We start from the raw sequence: 22,978 nt of genomic DNA on the forward strand, positions 1-22,978 counted from the left end.
AGTGAAACAGGACACACAACTCCTGATGCCCATGCTATAAATTGTGAGTGGAAGTCAGATGGTGGTGACGCACGCCTTTAGTCCCAGCACTCAGGAGGCAGAAGCAGGCAGATCTCTGAGTTTGAGGCCAGCCTTATCTACACAGTGAGTTCCAAGACAGCCAGGGATACACTCTATCTCAAAAAACAAACAAAATATGGACAGGTCTCAGGACAGGATAAATGTGAAGGTGAGGGAAGGAAGGGTCCGTGGGATAGTCCTGAGAGCCATCAGCTGTGATATCAGCTATGTCAGCTCCTTCTCCCTTGCACTTCTGGGCCCTCTTTGTCCTGTAGCTCATGGCTGCCTCTGTTGGTGAGGCAGAGGCATTGTTCTGCTTCCTATCTGGCTTTGTCAGAGATAGAACCTCAGCCTTTTTTCTACATTTGTGTAGGGAAGGCAGAGGCACAGGTGAAGCCTGATGGAGACCAGCTCAAAGTTCCCTGTGTTTAGGAAAAACAACTATCTTAGCACTCTCTCTTGTCATTTCCATTCTCAAACCAAGATGCTGTTAACACTATTTCCACATAGAACCAGGAAATCAGAGTTCAGTTACAGTCGCTCAGCAGACTCTGCCAGTCCCAACCCATTACACTAGTTACTGAGGATCTGGGGCAGGGGAGGCCTAGCAAAGCCCCAGGGATGTGAGGAAGAACAGAGGAAGCAGAAGAACACCCTTGTATAGGTGGGTAACCATGCACACATGACACAGAGGGTCCCCAGCAGGATAAATCCAACAGTGACTTTGGCTCAGGAGGCAGAAGGATCCCCACAGGTTTGAGTCTGGTATACATAGTGAATTCCAGGCCAGAAAGGACTGTGTGAGTATTGCAAAAACACAAAAACCCAGGGCTGGGGAGATGCCTTAGTGGGTAATACTTGCCACTAAGCCTGGTGACCCAAGCTTGATCTCTGGAACCCACCTAATGGTACAAGGAAGCAACTTTCACAAGTTGTCCTCTGACCTCCACATGTGTATCACAACACACACACACACACACACACTTCTTAAACATAAAGTGAGTCAGTCTATAACTCCAACATATCTACTTCTTGCTTAAAAAACATTTATTTGAAAAGAAAAAAGAATGGCATTTTACTCTCTGCAGCCTAGGCTAGGGGGAGCATGGGAGGTCTTCTTGGACCCTCAGGACTTTCTAGATCAGAAGCTGCCACCAGGGCAGAGACCCAAACCCAGAGAACAGAAACTCCGGGACGCTGATGTGAGAACGTGAATCCGGAAAGGAGCAATTCTTCAGAAAGCCTGGGAAGCCCAAGAGGCAGGGACCACCCCGCTGAGCCTCTAACTGCACTTGGGAGACAGGATCTGCTGGACATAGTTGACCACGTTGCTGTGGAGTTGGGAAGCAGTGGCTGCAAAGATGTCCTTGGCAAGGGTCCGGGCCATCTCACTGCCACCCATCATGGCATGGTATAGTGGCAGGGTGTACTTCTGCTTTCCCTGTAAGAAACAGACACCTGTCCTCAGTAGCTTGCTCAGTGGGTCTGCCCAGCCCTCTTCCCTCCAACAGCAGCCATGGTCTGAGGACAAAAGGATGTGGGGGTCAGAGCAGGGAAATAAAGTGCTTCCCATGAGAAGTACTCGTTTTGGCCTCTGGGGGGGGGGGAGGATCCTGGGGAAATAAGTTCAGCGTAAACCCCAAATCATGGCAACGAGGGACTATCTACAGTACAAACAAGTGATGGGTTGACAGAATGGGACTGCAAACTTTTGGAAAGTTGGAGACAGTTAATCACCAAAGCAATGACCGCTGAAACCCAGGGCCATGTAAGGGCCATCTGCAATCAAGCCAAAACCCCCACAAGTCAAATTCACATCACTTTAAAGCAGCTGCAGGGCAAGCTCCTGAGCTCCAGAGGCATGGCAACCAGGCAGAGGGTTCAGAGGACCTCCCACAGGCCTCCCATCCCCACTCCACACAGACTCCTCGACAGAAGAAGCCATCTGGGCCTTGCTTTGGATCCACTCAGTTTCTTCTTGCTCTGGGGTTGAGGCTAGGATGCTCACTTTATCAGAGAGCCTTGTGCCCTAAAGGGTTACTCTCACAGGAATCTGCTGGTGCTAGAACTCCTCCGGGGAGCAGGGACCTTGCCCTTCACTTACCTCCGTGGTTCTTTGGCATGACCAGTCCTCACATTACCAGTTGCCCATTAGCTCTAACTAGCTTCATCCCCTTAGGCCTCACCAGCTGATGTCTAAAAAGCTCCCTAAACTTGCAAACTTCTCTTCCCACAGGATGAAGCTTCAGGGAGCACCACCAGACAGAAATAGTCATCAAATCCCTGTGAGAGTCACCTCTCTGGACATAGGGGGTTTTCATACTAAGAATAAGTAACTGAACATATTTAGATTTCAAAGCTCGATCCAAATTTATTAGAATAATGGTAGGAGAGAAGGTGGTCTGAGGGACCACCTCCGTGATCTGGAGGGTCCCTCAGAAGCCAGACGCACGAGGCTTTCCAGTGGCTCTCCCACAGGAAGACCTCAGGTCCGATAATGGAGGTCCACAGCCTATCAGGGGACCAGGGATGTAATTACCCACCTGGCTCTGCAGGAAGTCCTTCACTTTCCAGAACTCTTCTTGGTAGTCATTCTTAAGGATGATTTGTCCCCATCTTAGCCGTAACTCAGCGTTCTGAGCATTGGAAATCTTTGGGTATGTTTCTCCAAGTTTTCTCACATTCCCTAGAAAAGAGAAAGTGATGGGCTGTTGGTGGCCAGCTAAGGAGTCCAGAAGGCTCATTCTTGGGACCACTGAATGTCTTCCTTCATTCCCTCCAAAAGCACTGGCACAAACCTCCAGGAGGTTCCCTTACCACTCACCTCTCCCAACCATTCTGCTCGTGTGTCTGGCATGGTGGTGCTCTAGTACCCGAGCACCTTAGTTCTAAGGCTCTCCCATAAAATGCCCTTAATTTTACTCCAGACCCTCTGCTCCTTTCCTCACCTTCTCTCCTACCATTATTCTAATAAATTTGGATCCAGCTTTGAAATCTGAATATGTTCAGTTACTTATTCTTAGTATGAAAACCCCCTATGTCCAGAGAGGTGACTCTCACAAGGATTTGATGACTATTATTTCTGACTGGGCAACAACAAAGCATCAGTGGGTCAGACGATGAAGCTGGGGGGATGGCTCCGTGGCTGGGAACACTCAACTGCTTTTCCAGAGGACCTCAGTTCAGTCCCCAGCACCCACATCAGGTGGCTTACAGCCACCTGTAACCACAGCTCTAAGGGGTTGAACACCCTCCCCTGGCCTCCGCAGGTACCCACATACTCAGGACAGACACACATACGCATACTTTAATAAATCTTTAAAATAATTTTTAAATAAGAAAGAGTTTTGGTGGCTAGGTTCAAATCTTAGCCCAACCATTTAGTAACTGTATGTATTAGTTACTGGTGCCATTCTGATACAGTCTCTGCCACCTGGGGATGAAGAGCATAATATCCCTTCACAGAGTGATCATGGGGATTAAATGGCCTAACAGAGACAGAGTTTACAGAGGGCCTGCAGAACCTGGGCCTTGATGAATGAAGGCTTTATTAATTTTATCTCTGTAGCACTTGGATGTATAACCTTCACCATTCTTTTTTTTTTTTAAGATGTATTTATTTTTTATTTATATGAATACACTGCAGTTGTCTTCAGACACACACTAGAAGAGGGCATTGGATCTCATTACAGATGGTTGTGAGCCACCATGTGGTTGCTGGGATTTGAACTCAGGACTTCTGGCAGAGCAGTCAGTGCTCTTAAGCCCTGAGCCATCTCTCCAGCCCAACCTTCACGGTTCTGATGGCATAGTCTTGTGAAGTATCAGCTTCCCTTCTACCCTGGAGTCACTTAGAAGCCAAATCACTTCTGAATTTCCTCTGACCTCTGACATGAAGCTGTGCACCCAAGCAGCTTGGATTCAGTGTGATAAGGAGGTAACCCACTATGTTTACCAGGAGGGAGAGGAGACTTCCGCAGGATCTGATCTAGGAAGTAGACAAGCTGGTAAGTCTTCCAGGTAGAGATGGCCACAGCTTCAACGGCTTGCATGTCTGGCTCTGCGGTCACCCACAGCTCCGCCAGGTCTTCAGCTGGCTTCATGAGTGAGTCCCCAGGGGAGAGGTCGGGGAGGTAGGGGGGCCAGCCAGGGGTGTTCAGCCATCGATCAAACTCAAAACCTTTTAAGTAAAAGAAGAGAGAACACTGTCAGGACTTTCCCACCAGTCAACATGTCCAAGCAGTTTCCTGAGTGTGCAAGTCCCATTTCCCCATCTTCGGGGTCCTGGCTAGGGTGGCATCTAGAGGCACTCACAGTAAGACTGGACTATGACGGTTTCTACTGTGAAACTGGTTTTTGCTTTAAAATTAGCACTCTGTCATCAGGTGATGAAGACAGTTGCAGCCAGGCTCAGCCTGTTCTCCCCATCCTAACAGCACTGTGTTTAAGCACCAGAGACCCAAGCCTGGGCCACCTAGATTTCCATCCTAGCTCAGCCAAGAGGCTCTGGGAGGCTACGAGCATGTTTTACCTCTTGGCGCCTCAGTTGTTTGTAAAATAGGGGTGCTAGGCCCTACCTTAGTTGACAGTTGTGAAGATTAAATGAGCAAATATACATTAAAAGCTTAGTGGACTGCCTGGCGCACAGTCAGCACTCAGTAATTATTAACTATTATTTCTTAGTCTCACGACCTTCAAGTCCAGGCCTCCAACCAACCAAGTGCTACCAAGGCTGAAACTGACTTCACCAAACCAACCAGAGAGATTCAGAGTTCACATCCCAACAAGGGGTGTGTCTAACTAAGGGACTGTCTGGGCCACGTAGGGGACATCCTCTCTACTCTATGAGGAAGTATTGCCTCCCTGCTGACATCAGAGTGGTGACCAGAATTTCCCTTTGCTCAAAGAGACCTCACCATGAGCTCAGGGCAGAGGCCCTGTTGTTGTCCTGCTTCTAATCTGGGCAGCAGAGGTCACAGCAACCCTCTGAGAAGAGTCAAGAAGTCAGCCTCTCTGGTTCTCTGTCCTGAGATAAGGTCTCAGGCAGCCCCCACACACTGGTCTTGAACACACTGGAAGTGGGGTGGCTTCTCAACCCTGACCTTTTTGTCCCCACCTCCCCCAAGAGCTGGGGTTACAGTCATGCCCAAAGTTTTTTTATTTTGTTTATTTTGACTTGAACTCAACATGTAACCCAGGCTGGTCTTAAAGTTATGGCTATCAACTGCCTTAGACTCCAAAGCACTTAAGTTCAACTTAAAAAGAGATTTTCATTTGCTTTTATGTTTTGGTGCAGGAGGTCAAACCCTGGTCCTCATATATGATAAGCAAACATTCTACCACCTGAACTACACTGCCAATCCAGGAAGTTGAAGTCTGTCTCCCCTCTCTCTCTCTCCTCTCCTCCCTCCCCCGACCCCCAGGATTGAGTCCAGAGCCTTATATACACTAGGCATATGCCGCACCATGGAACTCCACCCAGCCACCAGTTGTCATTCTATGGAACAGGGCCTGGCTCTCCAAATGACAGTTCACCAGGAACGTATGACTCCATGTTCTCCCATCTCATCTTGCTCATTCTCTGAGTTCTGGGAAGCCAACAGTCCAGTTTCTCTGCTTACCTGGAATGGACTCTACTCCCTTCTTCTTCAGCTCAGGGAAATACTCCAGGTAGAATTCCAGAAAATCTTCAGCCAAGATACTTTGGAATTTAAACTCATCTACATAGGCCTGTGAGGAGGGACAAGGTTGTTATCTCTCTGGCTACCCCGGGGAGCAGAGCTCCCCCAAGCCCATCCCTCAGGCCCTCTCTGGCCCCTTACCTCTTGCAGTTGTGCCCCTACCCTACCCTACCCTAGCACTCTGGCCCAGCTGCTTTACCTGCTCCTCGTCCTTCTCCCCACATGGAGAGTTGACTGTACCTTGAGAAACTTGTCAAACTGATCCTGATCACCCACCAGGTGGGCCAGGTATGAGACAAAGCAGTAACCTTTCTCGTAGGGGGTCTCATTGTAGGTGTCATCGGGGTCAACACCTGGCAGAAAGAGAGCAGACAGGACTGAGTGTTTGTAAGCACCTTCTCATTACAGACTGACTGTTGGAATTGCCCAGACTACACCTTCCGCGGTACAGCCAAGGTTTCTAGGTTTCTAGGTCTTTCCCATGGCACATCAAAGGTGAAAGCAGAGGGTCAGTAACTATGGATCTAAGACGGGGCCAGGGAGGTCAGTGGTTCAAAGGGGCCAGCACATTTCCTTGAGCAGGGCCTAACTAACTCTTGGGACTGAACATGCTCAGACTTTTGAGTCCTGTTGGTCACCATCAACACAGTCAACCTCCCAGATGTTGTTTTTACAACTGCCATAGTCTTAAGCTAATCACCAATGTACCAGAAGTTCATTTTACAGTCGGTGGCACCAGAGAACACATGCTTCAGTTGCATAAAAGGGTTTTAGGTTAGTCACACGTGAAACTAAAGAAAAATGCTAGAAAGCAGGAAGTCCAGAGCTGACAGGTGCATGACCTTGGGCAAGTCACTGATTTTGCCTGGTTCTGCAAAACGAAGCTAACACACTGTACAAGCCGCACTTCTGGGACAAAGGAACGGCCAAGTGCCTGTACAAAGCAAAGGCCAAGTCATTAAGAACTTAGTGGCTAAAACGGCTGTGTTCAGTTGGCCTACAGAACAGGGGATGGCCAGGGGACTCCAGTGGCCCACTACTTAAAGAGAGCATTCTAACACGTGGCTCAGACTAACTTGGGGCTCCAAGCGTAATTTACTGGGGGGGAGACAGAGGAACCTTCTGGACCTGGTTCTATCTTCACCCGAAGCTTGTTGAGTGGGTTTTCCTCTCCGGATACATCCATGTGCTGCCGCAGCAGAGCCCTCCCCGTGGCAGCCTCCAGACAAGTATAAGCAGCTCCTGGCCAAACAAACACAAACACAAACCCCACATTCACCAAGTCCACATTTCCCCCGACAGAGGCGCTGTGCTGTCCCCTTGTGGTCTGAGGCTCAATGACATTACCTCCCAGAGTGATACAGAACATGACTCCGCCCCTCCCTAGCTCGCAGATTCTCTGGGATACAGAGGTTTGGTTAACCTGACATGTGGGTCCAGGGTAGCAGAGGCAGATGAATACCTGTGAGTTTAAGGTCAGTCTGGTCTACACAGTGAATCCTAGGCCATCCGGGGCTACATAGTAAAACCTTGTCTCAAAAATAAATAAATAAATAAAAATAAAAAAATAAAAAAAATTAACTGACTTTTAAATTTCCTCCTGGCTTTAAAAACAGTACCTTGGGAGCCAGTGGCATGGTTCAGTGGGTGAAGGAGCCTACCACCAAGCCCTAGTACCTTCAATCAATCACCAAGATTATTACAAAAGAAGAGAAGCCATTCCAGAAAGCTGTTCTTTGACTTCTATACAAACACTGGGGCACCATGCACACACGCTTCGACTCTGCTGCTTACTACATGTTCTGACTCTGAGGCTCCCTTGGCCTCAGTTTTTTCTTCTGCACAACGGGAAAATAAAAGTGTACTATCAGATTCTAGGACTTTAGCTCTGCTAAGCTAAACTCACTATGTAGTCCAGGCTAGCCTTGAAGTCAGTTCGGGCACCATGCCCAACCCAGTTTTTTTGTGTTTTGTTGTTGTTGTTGTTGTCATCGTCTTTCCTTTTTTAAGACAGGGTCTTACTATATGACCCTGGCTGACTTCAAACTTGTGACATTCCTGCTTTAGTTCCCCAGTGCTAGGGACTCACAACTGTGAGTCACCATGCCCAGTTTGCCACAGGATTTCTTTGTGGGTGATTAAGACATTCACAAACAAAAACTTGCTCTGTATACTTTGAGTAAGAGTACAGCGCTGATCAAACTTTTTGAGAAGTAAAGAATAACACACTGAAAGTCTTTACTGTGTTCAGATGCAGAGGTGAGGTTTCTTTTTGTTTGGTTGAGCTTTTTGTTTGTTTGTTTGTTTGTTTGTTTTCAAGACATGATTTCTCTATTATCCCTAGCTGTCCTGGAACTTGCTCTGTAGACCAGGCTAGCCTTGAACTCACAGAGATCAGTCTTCCTCTGTCTCTTGAGTGCTGGAATCAAAGCTGTGTGCCATCACTGCCAGGACAGAGGTGATGTTTTAATAGTCTTTCTCACTAAAATCTTCTGAGGTATGCGTGTGTGTGTGTGTGTGTGTGTGTGTGTGTGTGTGTGTGTGTGTAATAAAATATTTCTTTTTCCTTTTGAGACAGGGTGTCCTGTAGCTCAAGTTGGCCTCAGTAGCCTTTCTACCTTCTGAGCATGAGGATTACAGGCACACACCATCATGCCCAGTTTTATGTCTGCCACAACCCAGAGACTCATGCATGTCAGACAAGTACTCAACCACAGAGCTACTGAACTTTATCAATGGCCACTCCCCGTCCCCTCCCCGGCTCTCAGTACTGAGGATCAAACACCAGGCCTTCTGCATGCCAAGCACTCACTCTACCAAATGGGCTATGTTACCAGCCCAAACCCTATTACATTTAATGAAAAGTTTTTAAACTCTTTTCTTTCTTTAATGCTTTGAATTATTTTTGAGAATTAAATTTATTTATTTATTTATTTATTTATTTATTTTTGGTTTTTCAAGACAGAGTTTCTCTGTATAGCCCTGGCTGTCCTGGAACTCACTCTGTAGACCAGGCTGGCCTCGAACTCAGAAATCTGCCTGCCTCTGCCTCCCAAGTGCTGGTATTAAAAGCATGTGCCACCACCGCCCAGCAAAATTTTTAAAATATTATTATCAAGCTAGTTTAAAACCGTTGATGTGAGCAAGGAATGATATAGCATATGACTTTAATCCCAGGGCTCAGGAAGCAGAGGCAGGTGGATCTCTGGTCTTTATAGTGGGATCCCAGCCAGCCAGGCATGCACAGTGAGACTCTGTCCTAAAATAAAAACAAACAAACCAAACCTATAGATGTTTGATCTTTCACACTCACGTACAGAAATCCGAGCATTTAGGAGGTAGAGGCAGGAAGGAGGAGTCGGACCTGGTTTATACAGTGAGTTCCAGACCAGAAGAGCCTACATAGCAAGAACTTGCCTGAACCCTGCCCTTCAATACTGGAGATTGAACCCAGAAAAACACTTTGTCAACTGAACACATGAACTGTAACCTCAGCCCAAGACCTGTCTCAGAAAAGCCCAGAAGTGCTAGGCGTGGTGGCTGCACAACATTCCTCTCAGAACTCAGAAGGCAAAGGTAGGCAGACAGGTGATCTGTGTGACTTCAGGGCCAGCCTGGTTTACATAGTGATTTCTAGGCCAGCCTTTTGTGAGGTCTATCTCAAGCAACACAACAGCAAGCAATATAAACAAAAGAAAAAAGGGGTTGGAGCGATGGCTCAGAGGTTAAGAGTTCTGACTGCTCTTGCAGAGGACCTGGCTTTGATTCCAGCACCCACACAGTGTCTCACAGCACCTGTAACTCCTGTTCCAGGGGATCTGATGTCATCTTCCAACCTCTGCAAGAACCAGGCACACGTATGTTGAACATACATACATGCAGGCAAAGCATTCACACAACAAAAATGAATAAAGAAAAACCCCACAGTTTTCTGCGTAAGTCCTTCATGCCCCAACACACGATGAGAGCACAGGAGCAGATGGCGCCAAGAATGGAGCCAGGTGCTTGGAAGGATGGCACCTTACCAAACAGGATGGTGGAGATCCTCCTCTGGGCATACATGGTGAAGCCTTCATTGAGCCAGAACTCCCCCCAGTTGGCATTGGTGACCAGGTTCCCAAACCAACTGTGGGAGATCTCATGGATGATGACATCGGCTAAGGAGCGGTCCCCAGCTAGCAGGCATGGGGTAACAAAGGTCAGACAAGGATTCTCCATTCCTCCAAATGGGAAGGATGGTGGCATGAAGAGCAAATCATACCTGCCAAGAAACTGAAGATCAGGGGAGGCCTCACTTCCCCATCCTCCTCAGTCCCAGAGCTGCAGCCACTAAACAGACAGGCCTTGCTGAAATGAAGCCTGGGCTACTGAGTGCACCCCTGTGCACTTCACACCCACTCTCTGAAAGGCAGCTGAGCCCTGTTTTGCTCTTTTCCCAAATTGGCTGTGAGCATGCTCTCACACCACATGCTCTCATATCACCCCAGAGGCCAGCTTGGGGTCATAAAGACCAGCCTGTAACTCCAAGCCTGCAGCTTGAAGACTTTAAAGTAATTTCCCACAAAGAGGAAAGGCATGCTAACAAAGGCCCTGGGGTTTCTCCACTCTCCCCACCTCTAGCTTGGCAGCACATTTTAATGACTTCAAAAACCATTCCTCCCAGATCCCTTTAGCAACCTCAAGGAGCCTGGCTCATCCCTTCCTCTTTGCTTCCTTCTCTCGTGCATTTTTGGGATGAAGAAACCTTGCTCTAAGAGACAGAGGAGAGAGCCCCAGGAGTGTGAAAAACAGCTAATGGTTTCACAAAACACACCCATTAATTGATACCACACCTTCCCCAAACATAGGGTCCGAAAAGCTTCTCTCCCGTTGCCAGAAATTCTTCTATGACCCCACTGTATTCCTCCTTGGCAGCTTCAATCAGGCAGGGCTCTGCCCACACCCGGCTCCTAAGCACAGAGAGGCAGAAGAATGCTCAGAGACTGCTTCGGACACAGGAACCACCTGCAGAACACTAGCCTTGGTCCCATATTTGAGCCAATGCAATGTGGCCAGCCACTCACACAGGAAAGGCAAGATCTGACCCTTTGCTCAGCCCCAAGAGGCTGCTTGTCACACTTGGGTATGAGAACCTAAGATTGCCTTAGGAAGGTGCCAGGAAGCCCCTCTAGGCAACAGGGCCTAAACCCACATGAAGTCCATGGAAACTAAATTCAATCCTGCAAAGGTGGAGATGAAATAAAACAGAATATAGGACTTATGCCTGTAATCTCAGCACTAGAGAGGCTGAAGCAGGAGGATTGCTGTGAGTTCCAAGAAAGCTAGGGCTATAAAGTAAGACCCTATTTCACACAAAACAAAACAAAGTCAAATAAAAAAAGACAGAATATAAGAGACCTTCATAAAGTGACACAATTACTTTTCTTCTTTCTATTTATGGGACAGATGAAGGAATTCTGATAATGGCCGGTCGTGTTGGTGGGGACCTCTCCAATCCCACCCGTGGAGGGGGAGACAGGTAGATCTCTGTGAGCTCCAGGCAGCCAAGTCTACATGGAGAGTTTCAGGGCTACACAGTGAGACTTTGTAACACAGAGAGAGAGAAAGAGAGAGAGAGAGAGAGAGAGAGAGAGAGAGAGAGAGAGAGAGAATGAGAATAAAATCCTGGAATTAAAAATTGTCTTCTGAGGTAAAACTAGCAATCAATATTAACAAAAAAGTTGACAGTTCTTTTAGTTGTCAAATGATCTTGTCTCTACTTCATAATAAAGCTAGGAGGGGCTTCACTCCTCAGAAGGACAGTATGATTTACTAAAGGTCTAGAACAGGGCCAGTGACTTGGCTCGGGAATTAAAAGCACCTGCTTGCTACACCTGATGACCGAGTTTTGAGACCCACCTACTGCAAAGATAACAGTGACTTCTGCATGTTATCCTCTGATCTCTACATGTACACCAATATGTGTGCACACATGCACATGTGCACACACACACACACACACACACACACACACACACAAATAAGCGTGCATGTAATTATGTCATCTTAGAAATTAAAAAATGGTCTAGAACAAACAAAAACAAGCCCATGAATAAAACTAGTATGGCAAAACAGGTGTGTTTACAGATGTTCAATGTATGGTCCCTTCAACTTTTTATAATTTGAGTTTTTCATAAAAATTAAGAAATAGTGAACAAGATGGTACACATTTATAATACCAGCATTAAACTTTTTTATTATGTTTATTTATGTGAATGTATGATGTGTACATGTATGTGCAAACATGTGCATGGCACAATGTGTGTGTGTTGGGGGTGGGGGTGGGGGGCGGGATCTAGTTCTACTGTGTAAGACCCAGCTTAGATTATCAGGCTTGGCGGCAAGTACCTTTACCCAATGAGCTGGCTTACCGGAGCCTTGTAATCCCAGCATTTGGAAGGCTGAGGCAGGAGGATTGAGAGTTGGAGGCCATTCTGGGCTACATAGGAAGACCCTGTCTCACCAACCAGCCAACCAAAGATTAAAGACAGGAAACCAGAAGTGAAGAGGGAGAAACGACACCACCATCAGAAAGATATGATCAAACAGAAAGTTAAAGCAGAGAGAGCCAGGGATTAGGCCAAGACCACTTGACTCCAAGGATAAACTGACACCGGGATTAGGGACTCCTGAAGTCAAGGCCTGCACCTGGGCTTGCATTAGTAGTTAGTCATAGTTAGGTTATCCACAAGAGGATACAAATATTATCAACCTCACTGAGTCTGGGTAAAGATGAGGAGGGATCATATACAAATGGCCATTGGGTTCCACCCTCCTGCCTTCTACCCAGGATGCTCTTGCGGTACCAGGACCTGGGATAGGAGGAATACTGTGCCAGAAGACTCTCCTGTTCAACATATAGTACAAGCCCTTGGATGTAGACAAGGGATGTCCACCTGATAGGGGGACAAAGAAGTCGTCATCACTACTTTACTTCTTTTTGTTTTATTTTGTTTTGAGGTAGGGTTTCATGTAGCCCAGGCTGCCCTTTACCTCCCTCACTGTGTGGCCGAGGAGGACCTTGAACTTGGGATCTTCCTGCCTCCATTTTGTAAGTGCTGAGATTACAGCACCGTACCACCACCCTGACTTATGCACCATACATACCAGGGCTTCATGCGTGTAAGGCAAGCATTTTATCAACTGAGCTACACCCCCAAACCATCATCAACACCAGTTAAATGGACCATGTTACCGTGTCTGACCTGATTTTGGGTCAATTTCTTATGGAGGGTTCAAAAGAATATTTTACGGTATACCTTTTGTCATGTGGCATGGATTCTGACATTTTCCCATTGCCATTATGATTAATTCATATGCTGTCTTGTTTTATTTGAAGGTATGGTCTCATGGTGTGGTCTCCTTGTGGCTGACCACAAACTCACAGAGATCCTATTGCCTCTGCCCTCAGAGTGCTCAGATCAAAGATGTACACCACAACACACGCAGTCTATTTCATACTTTTGCAAACAGAATGTCTGTTAGGACAAACACACACTCAAACCACAGGCCTTTCCTTATCTTACAATCAGAGGAAAAATCCCCCTGTGGCAAAGAGAAGCTCCCTGTGTATTAGGAATGTGATGACACCTTGTCTTTTGAGATTGGCATGGTAGTGCTAGAAATATAGTTCAGGGTAGGAGTGCCTGTCTAGCACACTTTCGGTCCTGGGTTTGACCCCAAGCACAAAACAAGTCAGGACTAGTGTTGTTTTGAATGTGTGGGCTGGAAGCAGGTACCAGTGGAATTCTGCTTATTATTCTACCTGACACCTAGGAGCTAACGTAACTCATGATGCCACTAGTTCTGCAGAGCCTGGCGATAAAACTTGAGCTAAGTTACAACATGAGAGCCAGGAAAGGGGCCTGGACTGTGCAGCCCAAGCACTGACCCTTTCACAGGAAGATTAAGCTGCAGAGAGAGAAGATAGGAAAATCTGAAAAATCTATTCTTCTGGTTTTAGATAGGATTGTTTATTCAATACAGCCCTGGCCAGCTTTGAACTTGAGACTTTCTGTCTCGGCATCCCTAGTAGCTCGGGTTGCAGGTGTGTGCCATTGTGCCCAGCTCATGGACAATGTTCTTAGCTCAAGAAATTGTACAAAATACCTTCTTGCCTTCACTAAATCCGCCTAGCATCACGACGGTACATGTCTAGACTGAAGTATCTGCCGCAGGCAGAAAGGACCGTCTCTCTCCCTTTCAAAGGATGCAATGAGATCCAAGTTGGTAATCTGCAGAATTCAGTGTTGAGGAAATGGGTTTTGGCACAGACGTATATACGGTGGCTGGAAGAAACTTAGTCCTTAGTTACTAACCAAGATCAGTCTCTTAGAACTTCCACCTGAGCATCTGCATCACTTGACTGAGTGGCTGCCTTTACCCGTGAGACTCCACTGCAGCTCCAACAGCTGCTGCTGTACTAGCAGGACTGGCTGTCTCATGGCTTAGACATGGAAGAAAGGGAACAGGAGGGGCGAGGAGGAGGAAGAGAGAAAAACTAGAACCTCTACCAACCTACTCAGCAGCATCTGAAGACAACAGACACAGGATCCCACGCTGCCCCAAGAGCCATTTTAGCAGGACAACTGGGCCAGAGTGGGCCCCACCTCTGGAGGTCAATCCAACCTTACCCATCAAGTGTTTCTTACCTGGGTCCAACCTCAGCTGAAGCCAGATCTCCAATGGCCAAAGCTATCAGATAGGAGGGGATGGGCTGGCTCATCTGGAAGAAGAACTTATTTGGTCCTCTCTTCTCCCACTTGTTTGCGCTCATCACGGCTGTGAAGCCATCTGGAACCTGGCGACAGAGAGAGTGTGGGAAACCTCACCCGGGGAAAACCTCACCTGGAAAGCCTTCTCTGCTTGTTTGTCTATCGCATTGTTCTTTGTTCTGTGCAGCCCTGACTAGCCTCAAACTTGCTGTGCATACCAGGCTGACCTGGAACTTTTGATGGTCCTCCCTGCCTCTCTCTGGCTGCTTGAATTACATAACCATGCCAGGCAAAAAGGCCTCCTTTGTCTAACTTGAAGAATAGTATGATCAGAAACTTGAACAGTGCCGATGATGGCTCAGAGTCCATCCTGGAGAACACAATGGCTTCAAAAGTTTACACTGATGGGATTTGGACTGGGTAAAATTTCTGTCAATGGACGAGGCTTGGCAGCACATGCCTTTAATACCAGCACTCAGGATATCTGAGCATCTGAGGCCAGCCTGCTCTACATTATGAGTTCCAGGCTAGCCAGGGCTATGTGGTAAAATGCTATCTCAAACAACATCTACAGATAGAAAACTTTATAAGGAAAAACTTTTCAGAGATTCCACTGGATGGATGTAGTAAGTTACCAACCAAAATGGGACCTGATGGGTCTGAAGTTATGTTCTCTGTCTCTATCTTTCTCTGAGACAGGGTCTGCCTAGATGGCCTAGGGTGACTTGAATTCATGATTCTGTGTCTTTGCCTCCTAAGGACTGGGTCTATAGCCTGGCTTTTTTTTTTCTTTAACATTAAAAAAAAACATTTATTTTACTATGTTTTAAATGTGTGTGTGTGTGTGTGTGTGTGTGTGTGTGTGTGTGTGTGTGTGTGCGCGCGCGCGCGCATAAATGAAGGTGCCCATGAGGTGCTAGACCCCCTGGACAAAGAGTCATAAACAGTTGTAAGCCACCTGATGTGGTGCTAAGAACTAAATTAGAGTCCTCTGGAAGAGCAGAAGTGCTCTGAACTGCTCAGCCACCTCTCACTCATAATCTCAATGGCAAGCATACCAAGTTAAGCCGCCTTACCTCAATAAGAGCCGAATAGGTGCATTTCACTGCTGGAGTGTCAAAGCAAGGAAAGAAGGCTCGATTTAAGACCGCCTGACCCTGGGTATAGACAAAGGGTTTCTTCTTTCCTGCTGTCTGCTCAGGAGCCAACCAGCAAACCTAAAAGAGAACAGAGAGGCATTTCAAGAACAGATAGATCATGAACAGAGAAATGACACGGGACATTTTCAGGACATTTCATAATCATTAAGACCTTCCTGCCAGCGGCTCTGTCCCTGACTGTCCTGTCTAGTGTGTGTTTAATCTACTCTGGAATAGGCCATGGTCTCATGCCTGCATCACAGGACAAACACTGCATTCCCTCTGTATCCCATGGGTACCTCAGGAATCCGATCAGAGCCTCAGACTGAAATTCTGTCCTCCCCTGTGTCCTTCTGGCTGAAGCAGTTTCCCACCTAACCAGACTTAGCTGTTTGTTTGTTTGTTTTGACAGGGTCTTAATGTAGCACATGTCCAGCCCAGATTTTATTTTTTAATGAATACTTATGAAGTGTTTCCATCATTCACACATGTAGTAAGGTGATTCCTATTCTCTCCCATATCTAGGTAGACTGGATCGACCTTTTAAGATATTTCTTCCAGTGATCCTTTAGAAAAGCCCAGAAGAAGGGGGACAGAGACCTTGCCTTAATACAGGTATGGTGAGATGTCCTGATGTAGCTCAGTCTCTGATATACCAGAACAACCCGTCTGCAGTGCAAGGATATTTAGTCACAAGCTGGCTTTCAACCACCAGTTGTTTCAAAGACACAACTGTAGTTTTCTTAGTTACTCCAGATCTCCTTTCTGAGTGCTCAGGGTTATGACTGATGTTGCAGTCATAAAAAAAATCAGGGCTCTATCATGAAAAGAGACCAACCTTACTTCCGCCCATAGCAAAAGGAAAACCATACACAACATAGGTAAAACTGTTCGTGTGTGTTTGTATGTCCATTTAAAATCGAAGAATGTGTTACACTATTCCAGGAAGGTTTCATAGGTGAAATAAAAGTGTCTGATCAGAACTTTAAGGGCAAGCAAGAGTCAGATGTCGAAAGGAAAGACAGAAGCCTTTCTCTAGCAGGTGAGAGGGAAAAGGCAGGCCTGGATGCAGGTTCTGGGAACTGCATAGACTCTGGGTAGACTGGGAGGAGGCAGGCTTGAGTAGGCAGAAGGAAGAGCTATGAAAACAAGGATCTAAGATAGTTTAAAGACTCATAAGAAAGCCATATTGGATGTTGAGTTTTTACTTGCCTGCTTTTGCTCAAGTATAATAAATGTAATTAGTCTTCCAATAAATACAATGTAGTGTGGAAGGCGGAAGGTGACACAGTAGAAAAAGCTGACAAATACTAATGTAGCGGAGGGATTGAGGTCAACCCCGACATTCAGATGACACATCATTGATACTACACCAACTCAATACAGTGTGATCCAAGTGGCACTTCACCTCTGAATTTCCCCTCCACAATGTACAATTACAGTCTCATCATCATGGGCAAAACAGTTGAAAAACTTCGGTGGAGGGCATTCTGTAACATACCTTACCAGCACTCTCCAAACGGTTGGGGTTTTTTTGTTTTGTTTTGTTTTGTTTTGTTTTGTTTTGTTTTGTTTTGTTTGTTTGTTTGAGACAGGGTTTCTCTGTGTAGTCCTGGCTGTCCTGGAACTCACTCTGTAGACAGTGCTGGCCTCGAACCCAGAAATCCTCCTGCCTCTGCCTCCCAAATGCTGGGATTAAAGGCATGCGCCACCACCGCCCAGCTCCTCCAAACTGTTAAGGTCATAAAAGAACAAGGAAAGCCTGACAAACTCAAAGATAGGCAGCTATATAGCTAGCTACAATGTGCTGCTTTGGCTGGGCTCATGAATCAGAAAAAGAAGTAGGTAAAAAAAACTAAGATCCCACTAAAGCCCATGGAGCCTTGTTAGTACTGACAGTTGGTGTGTGCCGGTGCTGACTGACCAGATGCTAATAGGAAATTGGAAATTGTGGAAGCTGCGTAAGGAACTGTGTACCATCTGCCCAATTATGTCCCGTTAATCTGCCTTTGGTTGTTATTTTGAATTTGCAGTCCTTCTTCCCCAGCTTCCTGAGTACTGGGACTCCTGGCAATGTGCTATCATGCCTGGCTGGTATTAGGCACTTATATACAGAAAGTTCACCGAATTTTGTCAAGTATTTAGACAAGTGCCTTGCACATCTTAGGAAACCCTGGTCATTATCCCTCCACTGCCTTTGCTTGTGGTGTTTTGTTTGTTTTTGCTGTTTGTTTTTAAATGATGTGAAGGAAACAGAACGGGAAATGAGGAAATCTGTGCACTACCGCCCATTTGAATTCTGGGAGAAGACACTGCAGTGCTTGGGCAAGCATGCTTCTCAGAATGGTGGCAAAAGCAGAAAAGGAATGCATGCCAATGCCCTCAGTGAAGACCTCCACAGTCCAAAGGACAACCCTTTGGAAAGTAGAGAGTGGCCTCAGCCACGGTGTCTTGAAGGACAGTAATTAATTCTGCTGTTTGACTTAAAGATGGAAGAGGGATACATGAACAGGGTTTCCTAACATGTGCACCTGATACCAGTCAGGCATGATGACAAATTGCCAGGCGTCTCAGTACCCAGGAAGCTGAGGCAGGAGGACTGTAAGTTCAAACTAGATTCTGCTGTTAACTTTGCCACTTTTAGAGTGTGCAAACTTAGGGAGGGTTTAACTTTCCAATTCTGTTTTTAATTTCTAGCACCCACTGAAAATTAGGACTCCAGATGTAGCAGACGAACCAAAAAATGTTTCCCAATGTCAAGCTTCCCTCCAGGCACCGAAGGGAACTTGACTTGGCCTTTGGTGCTGGGTTATACCACGGTGCTTTGGACTTTCAGTGTCCCTTAACAAGTTCTATCACAAGGCTCGCTTATTCCTCCAATCAAAGGAGGAAGTAAGTGCTCTTTGGGTCAGTAAAGGGGAACTGTTAGTTGGATAAGCAAGCTCCAATAGTCTGCAAACAGCTTAGGTGAACCTTGTAACCCAGCCTAAGGCTGTCACGCTTACAGATATCCGCTACATAGTTACCTTAACTTCCAATATTGGTTCTTCCCTGAAAACCTTAGGAGTTAAGAACCAACCAACAGCTATTGAGAAGACCAAATTATTATAAAGCCTAGAGCACTCTACACATTCTCACTCTTGCTCAGATTCTTTTAAATCAAGTGCAGGATTTCAAAGACGGAAACAAAAGTGATTCATGGGCTGTTTTAACCTATGCAATCAAAAGGGCTTGCTAGCACAAGAAAGGACCTTGTCAGCATCCAGCTAATTAACCAACACTATCCAGGCTCCAGCAAAGAGAATTATAAAATAAAATAAAACAAAAAGTTTGTGTATCACGTTTCTCATCCTGAAAAGACACACAGGATAGCAGACAAGTTGGTCTAGCACGTGTGTGACAGAGCTGATGCAGGGTAATTTAAGGCAAACAATCCAGACGGAGGCCAGGAAGGCAGGAAGGACCTGAAGGAGGAATACAGCACCAGCACGGGCTGGAGAGGGTCGAACCCAGGAAGCCAGAGCCGGCTGCTGGGGAGGAAGGTCGGCACGCGGGGATCTCCCCCGGAAGCTGCAAAGCAGGCCCAGGTTTCCTGCTCTCGGACTCTGGGCTGCTCAGGAGCGGCAGGCTGGCCAAGGGGGCTGGGAAAGGCCGGTGGCCCGGGCGCACCGCGCGCACTCACCCCGGGTCCCTCGCCGACGCGGTAGGTGAGCTCCAGCTGGAAGCGCTCGGCGTTCCCGGAGGGCTGCGGGAAGGCCACGCACAGGGCCTGGCCATAGTGTGAGAAGGGCTGTGTGTGGAAAGGCACGGGCTCCGCGGGCGCCTGCTGGTCTCCGGGCTGCCTCCGCGACAGCGTCGCCGCCGTCACCTCCAGGCAGCTGTGCGAGTCGAGCCGCAGCTCCGAGGCGCCCTCCGGCAGCAAGCAGCGCAGATCCAGCGTCGCCTTGCCGCTCAGTCCGCGGCTCCCGGGGCCCGGACCTGGAGGCCCGAACTCGGCCCGCAGCTCCAAGTGCAGGTGCAGGATCTCGAAGGCGCGGAAGCTGGAGGCCGAGGCCACGTCCACGGCTTGTGCCGAGTGCAGTGGCCGCCGGGCCGCGCCGCCGCGGCTGCCGGGTCCGCCGCTCTCCATTGCTCCTGAGCGGTTGCTCACCCGCCAGGAAGGCTGGTCGCTCCTCGGGTCCTGGCAGGCTCCGCCTCGAGGCGACGCACCACCATGTGCCCCGCCCCCGAAGAATGCGGTCGGTCACCGCCCCTAACCCCCTAGGGTTGTCCCCTCCCTTATGGCACACAAGCCCTCTTTCTGCTTCCCACGGGTGCTGTGGTCGGTGGTCACCCTCGCCCCAGGTCACCCTTGCAGAGTCCCCATCCTCTAGGCAGGATGCAGGATGCAGGATGCAGGGGAACAGAAACTGGACTGAAAGGGTCTGGGGTTTGAAATTTCACCCACTGTCTCCACTAGGCCAGTCATTAGAACATGTATGACATCTTGGACAAACTGTAAAACAGGAGTTGTGCTATCCTTCTGTCAAGATGTCTAGCGTGCTTGGTAAACAGCCACCCCATCCCTCTGCAACCCCAGGCACGCTGATATTTACACTTTTGTGTGGGGACCAGAGACTTTTGTTGTTCTGATATATATCTATATGTTCCCACCCAGCTTAAATTTTAGCTGTTTCTATTTTTAATTTTTTTTAATATGGAATGGGTGTTCTGCCAGCCTATATGTATGCCTAGTGCCTGCAGATGCCAGAAGAGAGAGTTTGACCCCCTGGAACTGGAGTTATAGACCTTGTAAGTTTGTCATTCGGATGCTGGGAACCAAACCATGTCCTCTAGAAGAACAGCCAAGTACTCTCAACCCCTGGGCCATCTCTCTCTATCCTAAAGTTTTTATTTTTAAATGAGTCCATAAGACTGGGCTAGTTAAACTCACTAGCTATTGAAACCATGTAACTTTTTTTTATTAGTATTATGTTACTAATGTTACTATGTAGCCCAGGGTAGTCTCAAACTAGCCATCCTACATCAGCATGAGGAGCTATGGGTTTTCCTCTTTCCTAGACAGTATTTGTTTATCAATGCTGGCAATCAAATCTAGGACCTTGTACCCTAGGCAAGCACTCTGCCACGGAGCTACACCCTACATGGACGTGCTTAGTCGCCCATTGCATGTTGTTTGTATGCTCCTTGTGTGGCTGTTTGAGCTAGACACATCTCTACATTTTGTTTCTCTTCTGTGCTAATGCCTGCAGTGGCCACAGATGAAGAAATTAAATGTAGCCATTTCCTAGGGATGGAAACTTTTCACTCCTAAAGAAGAGAGAAAGTCATCCAACTTAGGTATCTCAGAACCTGACAAGGTGCACAAGGTTATAGAAGTAGGAACCATGCAGGGAGAGAGGACAGACACTCTTTCTGGTGGCGCTATGGGTAAGTTTCTTCGGTGGTCCACAGTACCCCTAGCCATAGCAAACAGATGTTTGTTCATGTCTTCAGAGGAAAACAACAGTTAGAATGTTATATATCTCTATTAACTATCCAAAGGCAAAATCTCCCCCAGGAACTGGGGTGGAACCTAGAGACTCAAACTGTGCTAGGCAAATGATTTACCACTGACCTATACCCCCAGGGCCCTCCCCCTTCTCATAAGACAAGGTCTCACTAATGCAGCCCTGGCTGGCCTAGACTTGCAGCTTCAAACTCAGAGATCTATTTATCTCTGCCTCCTGACTGCTGTGACTAAAGTCTTAACTCACCATACTTGGATCGGTTTTCCCCCTTAACTTAATGCAGTAGAAATCATAGAAGCAGGGACATTCCAGCAACAACAGAACACCTGTATATTATATCCGTAAAGTGTTACATGTCATGTAAACTTACCAAGTAGCTGTCGCTGGAAACCTGGTCGCTCCACTTCAAACCCAAATTTGTTTAAAATGTCCTCCAAAGTCCCCCTGTCCTGGGTCAGGCTGCCACCACCCCACCTTCACCCCCCACACACACACACTATGTAAAGGGGTGAAGGAAACAGAAAGTTGCTAAGTTATTGAAAAAAAAAAAAAAAAAAAAAAAAAAAAAAAAAAAAAAAAAAAAAACCACTGAGTCCCTGGACAGCTTGAAGATAAGTTACTTCCAACAGAAATTACTATTGTTTATTCCATGGGATGAAAATTCCTGTGGGGTGCTTATCCAGGAAAAGCTGCTGGGCCGGGAGTTCCAGCTGACTTCTGGGTTCCCCAGTCAGTTCCTGCTGGATGGCTGGAAGCCCTGGCTTGATGTTATCTTTGCTTACTGATCCCACTGCTCCTGTCACCTCTGTTGAGTTTGATCTGATGATGGTTTGTTGTTCGTCTGCTGTTCGTCTGCTCCTGTCTATCTGCTCTTTGCTATTGGTTCTTTTTTTTTTTTTTTTCTGAGACAGGGTTTCTCTGTGTAGTCCTGGCTGTCCTGGACTCACTCTGTAGACCAGGCTGGCCTCGAACTCAGAAATCCACCTGCTTCTGCCTCCCAAGTGCTGGAATTAAAGGCGTGCGCCACCACTGCCCGGCGCTATTGGTTCTTTTATTTTGCTTGCTACCTGCCTAATAAATTCATCTGAAACTGAACACACCCACATGATTCTCCAGACTGCACAGAACACACACACGGCACCTAAACTTTAGATTTTATATTTGTTCTCCAATAAAAGGCACTAGTGCTTTTTAAAGCAGACACTGGTTGTGGAATTTGGTTCAGGAAACAAGAAACATGATCCTGGAGGAGAGGTCCCAACCTATGGGTGGCGGTCCCTTGGGGGGGGGATGGTGTCTAACGACCCTTTCACCGGGGTTGCATATCAGATACCCTGAACATTAGCATTCATAACAGTAGCAAAAGTACAGTTACAAAGTAGCAATGAAATTCTTTTATAGTTGGGGGTCACCCCAACATGAGGAACTGTCTTAAATGGTTTGCAGGGTTAGGAAAGTTGAGAACCACTGTCCTAGAGCATCTCGTGGGTGAAAAAGTAAGAAAGCTAAAAACCAAAACAAAATAAAGCAAAACACACAAACAAAATCAATAGCTGAGGGCTGGTGAGGCAGTGTGAATAAAAATGGCTCCTATGGGCTCAGGTACTTGGATGCTTAATCGCCAGGGAAGGGAACTCTTGGAAAGAATCAGAAAGGTTAGGGGTGTGGCCTTGTAGGAGGAAGTGTGTCAAACAACTGGGGGGGTGTGCTTTGAGGTTTCGAAATCTCATGCCAGGCTCAGTCTCTCTTTTTGCTGCCTGTGGCTCAGAACTCTCAGCTACTTCCCCAGCACATGACTGACATGTTCCCCACCATGATGATAATACACTAAAACC

At 47.1% G+C, this 22,978-nt stretch overlaps 1 protein-coding gene across 1 annotated transcript; it reads right to left on the reverse strand.

Annotated features, from left to right (window-relative positions):
- Positions 1–1,084: 1,084 nt before the first annotated feature.
- Rnpep (arginyl aminopeptidase) lies at positions 1,085–19,820 on the reverse strand. The gene is made up of 11 exons (XM_034513263.2): positions 19,316–19,820; positions 15,571–15,711; positions 14,432–14,580; positions 10,574–10,690; positions 9,767–10,002; positions 6,870–6,983; positions 5,982–6,094; positions 5,682–5,790; positions 4,016–4,240; positions 2,604–2,746; positions 1,085–1,501 (listed from the first exon to the last, which is right to left on the reverse strand). The coding sequence occupies exons 1-11, from the start codon at positions 19,760–19,762 to the stop codon at positions 1,343–1,345; spliced, it is 1,953 nt and encodes a 650-aa protein (XP_034369154.1). The 5' UTR covers positions 19,763–19,820; the 3' UTR covers positions 1,085–1,342.
- Between the last annotated feature and the right edge of the window lie 3,158 nt (positions 19,821–22,978).

The sequence above is a fragment of the Arvicanthis niloticus genome, chromosome 10 (genome assembly GCF_011762505.2).
Source record: "Arvicanthis niloticus isolate mArvNil1 chromosome 10, mArvNil1.pat.X, whole genome shotgun sequence".
In the NCBI taxonomy this organism is placed as follows: Eukaryota; Metazoa; Chordata; class Mammalia; order Rodentia; family Muridae; genus Arvicanthis; species Arvicanthis niloticus.